General features: G+C 41.8%; 1 protein-coding gene across 9 annotated transcripts in view; it reads left to right on the plus strand.

The window, feature by feature from the left end:
* The window catches only part of enpp2 (ectonucleotide pyrophosphatase/phosphodiesterase 2), a 221,093-nt gene that overhangs the window by 182,927 nt on the left and 23,049 nt on the right, over positions 1–15,117 (plus strand). For 6 of the 9 annotated variants that reach the window (XM_061820089.1, XM_061820090.1, XM_061820092.1 and 3 more), the window contains 4 exons: positions 305–440; positions 754–831; positions 7,014–7,146; positions 11,920–12,073. In XM_061820089.1, coding sequence (XP_061676073.1) covers positions 305–440; positions 754–831; positions 7,014–7,146; positions 11,920–12,073 — 501 coding nt within the window. The remainder of the gene's footprint in view (positions 1–304; positions 441–753; positions 832–7,013; positions 7,147–11,919; positions 12,074–15,117) is intronic. The other 3 variants (XM_061820096.1, XM_061820097.1, XM_061820094.1) reach the window with 3 other exon arrangements.

Here is a 15,117-nt window from a genome sequence, read left to right on the forward strand (position 1 = left end):
TTGTGTAGAAGTCATTAATATTTTTTTGTATTGATTCCATTATTTTTTTTTTTTTGCGGGGTGGGGGAACTTGAATATTTTTTCCCCTTGTGCTTTCATTTGGATTAAAAGGAGGATTTCAGCTGCAGAAACTTCAGTTGAAAAAAGATGGAAAATTTGGGGTGCTTTGAAACATTGGATCAGTAGTGCCAGTGAATGTGAACAAAAGCAACAAAAAACAAGAAAAGGAATTTTATCTATAATAATTAGAATAATAATTCACATATGTGATACTTCCAATGTGGTCCTCGGTGTGGTCAATCAGGTTGAAGTTTCTGCTTTGCCTGAAGTGCTGACCAACTGTGTTCGGCCAGATGCCAGAATTCGATCAGCCTTCACCCAGTCCTGTACAAACTACAAAGCAGAACAGCATCTCACATATGCCTTCCTATACCCACCACGTAAGTAAAAATGTTGTTCTACTAAGGAAATTAAAACTGTTTTAAATACAGCTTAATTATTGTAAATTTATGTGAATGCTAAATTTGTTACCGAGTCCTGAGCGCATATATATATTGAAGCAGATGGAAAGAAAGGAAAATAAGATTATATATATGATATTTTTTCTTATATATTTCTATTTTTAATATTTGAGTGGCCTTTGACACTGAAACACAATTTTCTCATCAAGAATGTTAAATACTGTACTAAATAGTTCAGTTCAGTTTAAAATTATGATATTATTTGATTCAAATGTATTTTTTATTTTGACAGAATTATCTACAGGCATCAACAAAAAGTATGAAGCTGTGTTCATAACCAACACCGTTCCCATGTATCCTGCATTCAAGAGTAAGAATTTTGTTCAGCATATACTGTACAGTTCCCTCCCAAAGTAATTGAACACCGAGACCTCTTCTTCTTCGTTTCCTTCCAGCTTGTCCCTTTAGGGGTCGCCATAGCGCTTCATCTTTTTCCCTGTGAGCCTATCCTTTGCATTTGTCTCTCTAACATGCACTGCCCTCATGTCTTCCCTCACAACATCCATCAATCTTCTCTTTGGTCTTTCTCTTGCTCTTTTTCCTGGAAGCTCCATCTACAGCATCCTTCTACAAATACTCCCTCTCTCACCTCTGGACATGTCCAAACCATTGAAGTCTGCTCTCTCTCACCTTGTCTCCAAAACATCCAACTTTCGCTGTCCCTCTAATGAGCTCATTTCTAATCCTATGCAATCTGCTCACTCCAAGTGAGAACCTCAACATCTTCATTTCTGCCACCTTCAACACTGCTTCCCGTTGTCTCTTTAGTGCCACTGTCACTAATCTGTACATCATGGATGGCCTCACCACTGTTTTATGAACTTTACCCTTTAATCTATCAGAAATTCATCTGTCACATAACACACCAGACACCTTCAGCCAGCTCTTCCAACCTGCTTGGACCCGTTTCTTCACTTCCTTACCACACTAACCATTGCTGTGGATTGTTGACCCCAAGTATTTGATGTCGACCACCCACGCTATCTCTTTTCCCTGTAGCTTCACTCTTCCCCCTCCACCCCTCTCTTTCACGCACATATGTTCTGTTTTACTTTGGCTAGTCTTCATTCTCCTCCTTTCGAGTGCATGCCTCCATCTTGCTAATTGTTCCTCCACCTGCTCCCTGCTTTCACGACAGATCACAATGTCATCTACGAATATCATGGTCCAAAGGGATTCCAGTTTAATCTCATCTGTCAGCGTATCCATGACCACTGCAAACAGGAAGGGGCTGTGATCTGATCCTTGATGCAGTCCCTCCTCCACCTTAAATTCTTCTGTCACACTAATGGGACACCTCACCACTGTTCTGCTGCCCTCATACATGTCCTGTGCTATCCTAACATATTTCTCCGCCACACCAGACTTACTCATGCAGTACCAGAGTTCCTCTCTTGGTACTCAAGATCCACAAAGATACAATGTAGTTCCTTCTGACCTTCTCTGTACTTTTCCACGAGAATCCTCAAGGCAAATAATGAATCTGTGGTAATGTTTCTAGGCATGAAATCGTACCGTTGCTCACAGATACTTACTTCTTCCTTGAGTCTAGCTTCCACTACTCTTTCCCATAACTTCATTGTGTTACTCATCAACTTTATTCTTTTATAATTCCCACAGCTCTGCAAATCCCCTTTGTTCTTATGTTGTACACTACTACTTTATTTTCATCGACTGAAAACATTTTTTTAGTCAGTTGACGACTATAGCACATAATAGAATGTAACCTTTTTTTACTTCTCTGGTGTTTGCATCTGAAACTCATACACAAGAAGACCCTTTCATATCAACCCAGCTGTCAATGGGAGGAGGCAGGCTACACCCTGAACTAGTTGCCAGCATGGGCACATTTAGACAAACATCCGCACTCACAATCACAACTAGGGCAATTTCGAGTGTCCAATTAATGTTACATGTTGTTTTTTTTTTTTTTTGGGGGGGGGGGGGGTGTGTGGGAGGAAACCCGAGTGCCCGGAGAAAACCCACACAGGCATGGGGAAAACATGCACACGCCACAGAGGCGGGTCCGGGATTGAACCCGTGACCTCAGAACTGTGAGGCCAATGCTTTTCAACTGAGCTACCGTGCCACTCCAACAATTTAATGTGAGGAAAAATATTGGAACATGTGACACGAGTGTTTTGCTAACCAGTAGTATCCTATTACATTCCAACTCCTTAATGTATATGCTCATTTTCAGATTTGGGTATTGCCTTTATATCTATGCTAGTTACAGACATGCAAACACCAAAGGCATGAAAAAGTTGACCAAAAAAAAACACTCTGGGGCAGGGGTGCTCAATGCATCGATCGGGCAGTTGGGCAGTCGATCGCGACGGCGTGCTAAGAGAAAAAAAACAAGACATCAGTCATATTTTTCTGACCTTTAGCTCACTGCGCATGTGTAAACAACAGCACAGTACAGGAAAACACCCCGCGACCTGCCCCTATTTTAAGTTCTCGCTTAAAATCTCATCAAACATGAGTGGATGCTGAAGTAAAGAACACAAAAACATATCACTTTCACACAGGAGGCGGACCTTTTTGTACAATGTCATTTTCAAATTGCTTTTGCCTTATCTACCAGCGTAGTCGAATATTCTTCATGTTGGGGAAGGAGAAGACCTTCAGCCTGGAGAACCTTGTGCAGGGGATCAGAATCGGCTGAGTCCATATCGTGGCCAGATCATTCTATCATGACCAGAACACGAGGCTGAACCCAGGATGCGCGACTCACAGGACCAGTACAGTTCAGAGAGCATATTTATCTGATCCAAGGTCGATACATGGGCAGGCAGTCCAAACAGACAACAGTGTCTTAATCACAAGGCAAGGAAGCAAGGTCGTCAACAAGGCAGGGCTCAGTCCACAAAGGATCAAAGACGTGAACATGGAATTGCGGAAATGTGACATCAAGGTACAATGAGCTGGCAAAGGAGAAGACCACACACATGGCAATATATATTGACATTAATCAGCGCGAACAAGAAGCACCTGGGCACGTCTGCTTACTGGAGCAGGTGCGCACCAGGATGAGGAAGGACATGCTCATGACACTGGGATTTTAAGGCAACAGATTGTGATTGTATTGTAGAGTGGTGGCATGCCCTCTTCAGGTCGGAGATGAGATTCTGCTACAAGTGGAGGAGTAATCTTGAGGTCTTGTTCACGTGTGAGGGTAGAATGGAGCAAGAGGTTGACAGATGGATTGATGCAGCATCTGCAGTGATGTGGACTTTGTATCGAGCCGCTGTGGTAAAGGGGGAGCTATGTCGAAAAACAAAGCTCTTAAGTGACTGGTCGATTTCCGTTCCCACACTCACCTATGGTGAAAAGCTGAACAAGATACAAGGGCCCAAAATTAGTTTGCTCCGCAGGATGCCCCAGCTCTCCTTAGAGATAGGGCGAGAAGCTTGGTCATCCAGGCAGTGCTCAGTGTTGAGCCGCTGCTCCTCTGCATTGAGAAGAGCCAGATGAGATTGCTGGGGAATTTAAATTGCATGCCTCCCTAGTGAGTTGTTCCAGGCACGTCCCAATGGAAAGAGACCCTGGGGACGACCCAGAACACACTTGAGAGACTAAGTCTCCTGGCTGGCTTGGTAATGCCTCGGGATCTCCCCAGAAGAGCTGTTTGATGTGGCTGGGAAAGGGAACTCTGGGCATCCCTGCTGGAGCTACTGCCTCCACGACACGACCCAGAAAAGTGGTAGAATATAGATGGATTATGCCACTTAGACATTGTGACAGACAGAAAAATATACATTTTCATGGGATGACAGAAAGTACATACAGTAGTTAATATAGCCACTTTTTGTGACATTTTTATTTGTTACTCTGCTTTGAGATTTTCCAACCCCCTTAGCTTCATAAAGTTTTGAAATCACTAAATAATAACTAATTATGTATTCTGATTTTTTATCATTTTCAAACCATCTACAGCAGGGGGTGTCAAACATACGGCCCGCGGGCCGGATCCGGCCCATCTGGTGGTTTGGTACGGCCCGGGGAAGAAAGCTGCATTGTTTAAAAAAATATGAATTTTCTTTAAAATTTCTAGTTTTTGTATTATCCGCTAGGGGGCGCAGTGTTTTAGTACGTGCAGACAACATGAAAGCAACACTGCAGCGGAACTAGGACCACCTTGACCTGGTAAAATTGAACGTCTGTACAGCGTCTATTGGCGACAATTGCATTATCTACTTTTCCGTTTGCCTCGCACCCTCATCAGCAAAATGTCTTTGTCAAAAGGGAGAAAAGTAGACACAGAGTGTCGGACTTTTCAAGAAAAATGGACATGTTCTTATATGTTCACGGAGGTGAATGGGAAACCCGTGTGCCTGGTGTGCCAGCAGCAAGTTTCGGTGCTTAAAGAATACAATATTCGGCGCCATTACGAAACTTAGCATGGTGAAAAATACAACAGTTTGCATGGAGAATTGAGAAAACAGAAGGTAAATGAAATGATGGCGCGTCTGAAGAAACAGCAATCTGTTTTCACCCGGAGCCGAGAAGCCAGTGATGGTGCGGTGAAAGCCAGCTACCTAATTGCGAGCCAAATAGCAATGGCATCAAAGCCGTACAGTGATGGAGAGTTCATCAAAAACTGCTTGCTGACGGCTGCTGAAATTGTGTGTCCTGAGAAGCCTCTGCAGATTTGGACCACCAACTAAAACGGAAAAGTGGGGTCATTTGTGGCATTTTCTGTTGCGATTGATGAGAGTACTGATATCGCGGACGTCGCTCAACTGGCCGTATTCATTCGTGGAGTTGACAAGACTTTGAATGTCACAGAGGAGTTTCTCGAGCTGGTGCCGATGATCGACACCACAACAGCTGAGGACATTTTCAGCTCCGTCGTTGGAGCGCTGGACAGAGTCAGAGCGGACTGGTCACGGGCCGTAAGCCTGGCTACTGATGGTGCGCCGTCATTGATCGGTAAAAAGGCAGGTGTTGTGACAAAGTTCAGAGATAAAGTACAAGCCGCAAATGGGGGAGGTAATTTTTGGACATTTCATTGCATTTTGCATCAGGAGTATTATGCAGCAAATCGCTAAGAATGGATCACGTCATGGAGGTGGTTGTCCGAACTGTTAATTTCATCCGAGCCAGAGGTCTCAATCATCGTCAATTTAACAGCTTTCTCAGTGACTGTAACATTATCCATGGTGTGCCTTATCACACGAACGTACGATGGTTAAGCAGAGGTGCTGTGCTAAAGCGCTTCTTTGATTTACGTGATGAAATCGGACAATTCATGGAGAAAAAGGTAAACCTGTTAAGGAAGTACAGTGCCATCTGTGGCTGCAGGACCTTGCGTTTATGGTTGACATCACTGAGCACTTGAATATTCTTAACAAAATCTTGCAGGGACGCAAAAAAATTGTAACACATTATTATGACAGCATACGTGCATTCAAGTTCAAGTGACCCTGCTCATTTTCCCTGTTTAAAAAATATGTGTGCAGCAAGCGTTAATTCTGACGTGAAATGGTACAAAGAGAAGATTTCAGGGCTGTTGATGGAGTTTGAGAAAAGATTTCAGGTTTTTAGCGAACTCAAAACAGATTTTACAGTTTTTCGCTCACCATTCACAGTCAAAGCTTCTGATTTGCCCGTTGCCATGCAACTTGAAATCATTGATTTGCAGTGTGATGTAGAACTGAAGGACAGATTTGCCTCTGTAAGCTTGGACGCATTTTACAAGTACCTCCTACCAGGCTATGCCGCATTGACAGCACTTAGCTGCTAAAACATTGTCCATGTTTAGGACAACCTACCTTTGTGAGCAAGTTTTCTCACTAATGAACATTAATAAAACAAAGCTGCGCTCAAAGCTCACACATAAGCATTTGAATGAGATTCTGAAATTGGCTGCTTCTCAGGACATGATGCCTCATATTGATGCACTTGTGCAGGATAAACGATGTCAAGTTTCAAGGGCAAATTCCAAGCAAGACGAATAATTGCTGTGAAAGTTATTCATTTGTTCAAATTGCTTTCCAGATGTTGAAAAAGAGTGTTTTTAAGTTCCACAAGGCTGGTACTAAATGTTTTTGGAACATTGTTACTATTTCTGTGATCATTTTTATGTACAACACACTTAAATATATGTTTAACTGTGTAAAAGTGTTGTTAAAATTGCACATACTTTATTCATGTTCTTATGTTATTCTCTTGTTCATAATATATTGTTCATAATTAAAAGGAAAATTCTGTTTATAAACATTTTGATAATTTACTCATTCTTTGCACTAATTTATTAGTATTAGTGACTAATACAAAGGAAAAAAGTGGGCTTATTGTTAGTTCTATGTAATTTTGCAATGAGTTTACTGGTCCGGCCCGCTTGATCTCAAATTAAGCTGTATTCGGCCCGCAGACCAAAGGGAGTTTGACACCCCTGATCTACAGGTTTATTTTTCTGTATTCTTTAATTGCTTAATTCAAATCATTCATTTGTATCACTGTCTTTCCACACCTTTTTTTCTTCAGGAATATGGGCTTATTTTCAGCGAGTCCTTTTGAAGAAATATTCTACTGGAAGAAATGGGATGAATGTTCTCACTGGACCAATATTTGACAATGACTTTGATGGTGTAAAGGACTCTACTGACAAGATTAAAGCGTAAGATCGTTTTTTTCCTTTTGCTCACAAGCAGTGATTAATCCTTTTAGGATTTTTGAGAATTTTTGTACCTGTGATCCTTAAAACTTCACTGACATGAAATGCATGATTTTTAGTATGTTTTTGATTTTTAAAAACAGGCAGCCGGAATGGACCCATACGTTTTTTCACCACAAAACATGATTTTGACATGTATGGCTTTTTTTTAACTCCTGCCATAAAAATCCTCTCAAGGGATTTGTTTTGGAGAAGAAGCACGGAAATGTTATCAGCAAAAGCGTACTCAGGCAGTCTTGTGTGTTTATACTAGTTTTACCAGCTGGAAGGTAGCTCTTAGTTCCTTCGTATTACCAAACTGCCAGCTCATTGTTTTGCTGGATATTGTTTGAACACTCGGAAGAATGGATTTACTATTCATATGTTTCCGAAAGACCCGGTTCGTCGTGAAAAATGGATTGCACAGGTGCAAAGGACGAGAGCTTTGTGGGTTCCAAATGACAGGTCGGTGTGTATAGAGCTACTTAAAAATAACGTAATCGTAAGACGTAATCCTCTCAGAACGTAACAAAAGATTTGCGTACATAAGTCAGGGGTGTGAAATGAGCGACGACAATCCTGTAAAGCGGCACGGCTCGGCGCATTATCCGCCAATCACGGCTTCGCTCATCGCGGCGCCGAAGCCATGACCGATGCACACATTGACACATTTAGCATCCCTGACTTATGTACGCAAATCTTTTGTTGTCGTCGCTCGCGGCTGAGTACGCTCCATACTGCCATACTGTCGGAGAGTCTGTTGTTAGTTAGAAGTGATCCGCATATCATCTAAATATGGCTCAAAACAATAAGGTAATATTGCCCCGGTCACTTCACTTGATTGTGAGATGTTCTCTTCTTTGAAAAGAGCTTTCGTGTCAGAAGGGGTGTTTATAGGCATGTCACTTGGGCTTTACATAAATTAAACTTGAGGCAAATTGTATTGAAATGCTGAAAAGCTCACTTGAAAGTTAAATATAATGATGTGAATATGAGGTGGAAAAAAATGAAAAAAATTGTTTGAAGAGTGCTGAGGATGGAGCTGTCAAGCAAAAGAGCGTTCGGAAGACCAAAGAGATGGTTGATAGATGTTGTGAAGGAAGACATGAGGGCAGTTGTGTTAGAAAGGAAGATGCAGGAGATAGGCTTACATGGAAAAAGATGACACATTTTGGGAACCCCTGACAGGACAAGCTGAAAGGAAAAGAAGAAAAAGTCACCAGGGTCACAAGAAACATGTTGGGAGGAAAAGACGTGCATAAATTGCTGAGGATTTGAGAAAACTCAAGCATGAAGCTACCAAGAAAGCTTTATCTTCAAGTTCTGTCATATTTCAGAACTGCAGCTTACCTTGAATACCTCAATGTACAAGATGTTCAGTGTACAGCGATATGGCCAAGAAAAGACAAACACTGAGCAATACAAATACAGCAAGATGAAGCATCTAGAGTGGGACACTTTTCTTGGTCAGGAATAGAAATGGCAGGAAAGCTAATTATTCATGATTCTTGTTCTTCGCTGAGTGACTGAAAATGTTTGCCTGTTAATTCATGTCTCAATATCATCCTGTATATTAGAGAATATTTAGCTTAGAGTGGATAACATCCATCATTCATTTATTAATTGATATATTCACAAAGCTAATGTTTACCATTAAGCTAGCGCAGCTATCATCTTTACTAAGCTAGCATTAGCATTAGACTGGTAAATCTAATACCTAATATCGCTAGGCCCACATTCGTATTATGCTAGTTCTCATGTGATTACCGTATTTTCCACACTTTAAGGCGCACCTAAGAGACTAATTTTCTCAAAAGCTGACACTGCGCCTTATAATCCAGTTAACCTTATATATGGATCAATATTGATTCGCAGCACGTCTCGTAACTATGCAGGCACCTACTCCATTTTCTCCTGGAGAAGAACTCGCGCATAGTGCATGCTGGGATATATGACTGTGTGAAGCGAGACGTTTCATTTCCATTTATGTGTTTGTGTAAAGACCCCAAAATGGCTCCTATTAAGAGACACGCTTACGACGTAGAGTTTAAATGCTAGGTCACACAGTAGAACACGGGAATAGAGCAGCAATGAGAGAATTTAACATTAACGAATCAATGGTGCGGAAGTGGAGGAAGCAACAAGATGATCTGCGCCAAGTAAAGAAGATGAAACAGAGTTTCTGAGGGAACAAAGCGAGATGGCTATAGTTGGAGGACAAACTCGAAGAGTGGGTTGTTGAAAAGAGAGCAGCAAGTTGAAGTGTACAATCACTATTCGAATGATGGCAAGGGCACTAGTATGCGAACTTAACATCAATGAATTTAGAGGTGGTCCCGCTTGGTGCTTTCGGTTTATGAAAAGACAATATCTCCATCCGCACGTGAACTACTGTTTCACGGCAACATCAAGACTTCCAAGAAAAGCTGGCCACTTTCGGCACATACTACAAAAACAAGATTACTGAAAAAAAGATCCAGCCAGAGCACATAAACATGGATGAGGTTCAACTCACCTTTGATATTCCTGTGAACCGCACTGTGGATAAAAAGGGAGCATGTACGGTAAATGTTTGCACCACAGGGAATGAGAACTCATCCTTCACTGTAGTTCTCATCTGCCAGGCTAATGGCCCATTGTAATTTTCAAGAAGACCTTGCCAAAAGAAAACTTTCCAGCCGGCGTCGTCATCAAAGCTAACTCGAAGGGATGGATAGTGAAGTAAAGATGAGTGAGTGGTTGAGAGAAATTTACGTGAAAAGACCGGGTGGCTTTTTTCACATAGCTCTGTCCCTATTGATCTACGACTCCATGCTCTCCCATATCACCGATAGTATCAAAAAACGAGTGAACCACACGAATTCAATACTCGCAATCAGTCCGAATAGATTGACAAAAGAACTCCAGCCGCTAGATATAGGTGTCAACAGGGAATTCAAAGCTAGACTGCGACCAGCGTGGGAGCCGTGGATGACGGAAGAGAAACACAGGTTCACCAAGACGGGGAGACAGCGCTGGATGCTGGACGATATACGCCACTATCTGCTGATATATCACTGTCAACTGTGGTCCGAGCTTTCCGGAAGACAGGAATTGTCACTGAACTGCCAGACAAGAGCAGCAACACTGACTCGATTAATGACAACTTTGACGAGACAGGATGTTGGATGCCGTATTCGCCCAACTGTTTAATTCAGACTCTGAAGAAAAAGAATTCAAGGGACTCGTGGATGAGGAATGAACTGATAAAGGGAGCATTATGTGTTTCTTTTGTGTGTTTATAGCTGACCAAGATTGTTCATATTGTGAATATGGACATTAACGTTTGAACAGTGTTGAGTTATTGCTATATTGTGATTGCTTTGCACTATTTCGAGTGTTACTATATTGTGATTGCCCTCACGATTGATTTACATTAACTGTGTTAGACTGTTTTTACATGTTTACTAAATCGAGGAAAAGGTTTCCCTCCACAATGTGAAATAAATGTTGCAGTACATTTTATACCTTGTTGTTGTTAAAAGACACAAAAATACTACGTCACTGACTTTACCTCAAGGAAAACAAACAGCTGTTTATACATTTTGGGAGTGAATGGAGTTGTTGGAATTCTGGTTTGTAATCTATTACTGTCATAAAGTTTGACTAACCTATCTGACGTGTAACGTAACCCGAGCCTCTACTATAGCGTTTATTCTATGCACCTTATAATGGGGTGCGGTTCATATTGAAATAAGTTTTAAAATAGGCCATTCATTAAAGGTGCGCCTTATAATGCGGTGCGACATAAAGTGCGGAAATTACGGTATGTTAAATGTGTATGGTTTAAAGTTTTAATTGTAGCTCATCATCTGACATAGATAACACATTTCCATGGTTCAAGTTTAACAGTGATTCCTGAATTAATTAGTGAAAAGGAAACTTCATCGACTTATATAGGAACTGTTCGCTGTCTACTGAGCAGTGTAGCAGGCCAAAGGACAGCACAAACACCCATGCACACACAGACACACACACACAGACACACACGGGACCAGAATACATTCAGTTTTTCGTGAGAGGGAGCCCCTTGCAAAGGTAACTTTGATATGCTTTGGCTAAGGTCCAGTTTCTTGTTTGCTGTATTGTGGATCCTCTTAGATCACTGTACTGGGGCTCTCTGCCTATCTTCTGTGCCCCCTGTCTGTTTTCTGGTCTCAGTGGAGACGGCTCCTTGAGGTGTTTCTTCACTTGGATTTTCTGTGCCCAGCCATAGGTCATGACATAAATGTTTATCCCTGCATGTGTTTGTGTGTGTGTCTGTGTTGTTTAGGGGCTGGAGGGGATTCATTTAAACTATGTAAAGCATGTTGAAGGGCCTGTCATTTTATTAAAAATGCTTTCTACATAGAAATGTGACGGATTGATTTTTGAGACTATGTATCGAGAAAATGTCCAAGTATTTGAAAATATAAATGCTTGCTGAGAATTCCAAAACAGTGTTGAATATTATTTATTTGTTTTCTAACTGAGATAATTAACTTGTCTGAAATCATAAACAGGATCAATGTCTTCACATTTTTAAATATTATGAATAATAAGCATGAGAAAAAGTAATGTGCTTTTTCAAAAGCATCTAACAAACTTTAGCCCTTTGCAACAATCAGTAGACAGGAAGTAGCTTTGATTTTCAAAAAGGCTAGTCAGCAAACATTTGGTAAATTGTCCCTAATAGAATTATTTTTTTCTTAACTGCAGGTATGCGCATGGTACAGTAGCCATCCCAACTCACTTTTTTGTGGTTCTAACCAGCTGCTTAGACTTCAGACAGACTGCAGATTCTTGTGGTGGCCCCCTCAGCTCTGCTGCATTCATCTTGCCACACCATCCAAACAATGATGAGACATGCAATGTAAGAAACACCGGTTGACTTTATACTTTGCCTCACTCCAACTCAGAAGTCAAGTATTAGTAAGTAAATGTCTAGTCAAATCATTTGTGTTTACAAACAGCTTCGCTCCAATTCACAACAAAGATTACGTATCTCAGGATATCACTTTCTGTATGAAGCAAGTTGAGTAGAATACTGGAAGGGCCTAAATACAAGAATGATTGGTTTAAAAAAAATCATTCAACAAGGATCTTCTAGCCATCCATCCATCCATTTTCTTAGCTGCTTATCCTCATAAGGGTTGCAGGAGTGCTGGAGCCTATCCCAGCTGTCAATGGGCAGGAGGCGGGGTGCACTCTGAACTGTTTGCTAGCCAATCGCAGGGCACACAGAGACAAAGAGTCACACTCCCAATCACACCTTGGGACAATTTAGAGTGTCCAATTAATGTTGCATATTTTTGGGATGTGGGAGAAAACCGGACTGCCCAGAGAAACGCAGTCACGGGGAGAAGTGCAAATTCTTTGGGGGGGGGGGGGGGGGGGTTGAATTTAACACTGGCTAACGCTTCATAGCTGTTCCACCGTGCTGCCAAGGATCTTCTAAAACAAAAAAATATATGCATTGCAGGACTCAATAGTCTATATTAAGAGTGACCAAAAAATGTATACAGTGAGGAAAATAAGTATTTAAACACCCTGCTATATTGAAAGTTCTGCCACTTAGAAATCATGGAGGGGTCTGAAATGTTCATCGTTGGTGCATGTTCACTATGAGAGAAAATAATCTAAAACGTAAAATCCAGAAATCACAATGTACGATTTATTTGTGTGATACAGCTGCAAATAAGTATTTCAACACCTGAGAAAGTCAAAGTTAATATTTGGTACAGTAGCCTTTGTTTGCAAATACAGAGGTCAAGCGTTTCCTTTAGTTGTTCACAGGTTTGCACACACTGCATGAGGGATTTTGGCCCACTCCTCCACACAGATCTTCTCTAGATCAGACAAGTTTCTGGGCTGTCGCTGAGAAACATGGAGTTTCGGTTCCCTCCAAAGATTTTCTATGGGGTTTGGGTCTGGAGACTGGGGAGGCCACGCCAGAACCTTGATAAGCTTCTTACGGAACCACTCCTTGGTTTTCCTGGCTGCGTGCTTCGGGTCGTTGTCAATGTTGAAAGACCCAGCCACGACCCATCTTCAATGCTCTGACTGAGGCAAAGAGGTTGTTCCCCAAAATCTCACAATACATGGCCGTGGTCATCCTCTCCTTAATACAGTGCAGTTGTCCTGTCCCATGTGCAGAATAATACCCCAAAAGCTTGATGATACCACCCCCATGCTTCACAGTATGGATGGTGTTCTTGGGTTGGAACTCATCATTCGTCTTCCTCCAAACACGGTTAGTGGAATTATGACCAAAAAGTTCAATTTTGGTCCCATCTGACCACAAAACTTTCTCCCATGACTCCTCTGTATCATCGTCATTGGCAAACTTAAGACAGGCCTTGACATGTGCTGGTGTAAGCAGAGGAACCTGTCGTCCCATGCATAATTTCAAACCATGACGTCCAAGTGTATTACCAACAGTCACCTTGGAAACGGTGGTCCCAGCTCCTTTCAGGTCATTGACCAAGTCCTGTCGTGTTGTCCTGAGCTGATTCCTCACCTTTTTAAGGATCATTGAGACATCACGAGGCACTGTCATGGGGCTTGCATGGGAATCCAATTCAATTGAGATTGTAGGGATTTGCGAGTTTGGACCCTACGTGTGTTCACGAATCGAGGAAGATATGACCAATGATTAGAAAAAGTGAACAGCAAATGGATTTATTACAAAGGAATCTGCAATACAGACATCCGGGTCTTATCTAGGTATCTGCCGCACACGAGACGTGTGTCTTCTGGCAGGATAGCCAAAGAAGAAGACAAGAGCTGCCCGGTAACACAAGGTTTTTATATGTATGGGTCCATGGTAAAAGTGGCTGCCCCCCCGCAGTCTGGTCCTGAGCCAGGATGGTAACTTTCCACTCCTTATCTGGTGTTGTTTGTCTCCAAGATAACGCCTGGGAGAGGAGGATGGCACCAGCCGGTTTTCTGTGTACAAAGATCAAGGACAGACACGGCGCTCCACAACACATCCTTGTTTGATTAGCAAATGGACAACACTTTATCTGTTGACTAAATGTATAAGGTCATATTTAAGCAAATAATCAAAGTGCAACAAAAGTAAAATAGTCTTCATTCCCTCTCTTGATCTATGAAATAGATCACAAAAACAATCACGAAAATCCCAAAAGTAACGCTTCAAGAAATATGGAAAACAAAACCCTCTCTATTCGTCCAAACATACCTTTAAACAAGTGCATAGTCTCACGATTCAGAACACCCGAAAGCTTTAAACATGCAGGACAGTACTAGACAACTCAAAAACAGCAAAACATTTCTAAAAAAGTAATATCACGCAAAAATCATCAGTAGAACAGAAGGGCAAGGGCCATGCAATCACGGGCCATGTCAACATCATGACAATCGGAAAGTGGTGGAAGTTTAGTATGATTTTCTAGGGGAGTGATAGGATCAGTAAAATCATCTTGAGGAGTATGTCGGGGCAGGGGTCTAATGAGGACATAATTACCACGGCCATCAGCTGGGCCACCAGTCGCCTTCTCAATCAGATGGGTTAAAAGAGAACGAATACAAGGAATGCAACAGCATCCACAGAGGGTGACAAAAGAGGTGAAGACAGGCGGAGAGATGAAGATTGATGAAATGACACCCTTCCATTTACCAAACACATTCATCCAGTTATCTGATACTATACTTAGACTGGAATCCCCTTGGACCATGATTTTAGCAGATGATATTGTGATATGCAGTGAAAGCAAGGAGCATGCAGAGGAACAATTAGAAAGATGGAGACATGCACTGGAAAGGAGAGGAATGAAGATTAGCCGAAGTAAAACAGAATATATGTGCGCGAATGAGAAAGGTGGAGGGGGAAAAGTGAGGCTACTGGGAGAAGAGATAGCGAGGTTGGGGGACTTCAACTATTTAGCGTCAACA

This window comes from Syngnathoides biaculeatus, chromosome 5, assembly GCF_019802595.1.
Source record: "Syngnathoides biaculeatus isolate LvHL_M chromosome 5, ASM1980259v1, whole genome shotgun sequence".
Classification (NCBI taxonomy): domain Eukaryota; kingdom Metazoa; phylum Chordata; class Actinopteri; order Syngnathiformes; family Syngnathidae; genus Syngnathoides; species Syngnathoides biaculeatus.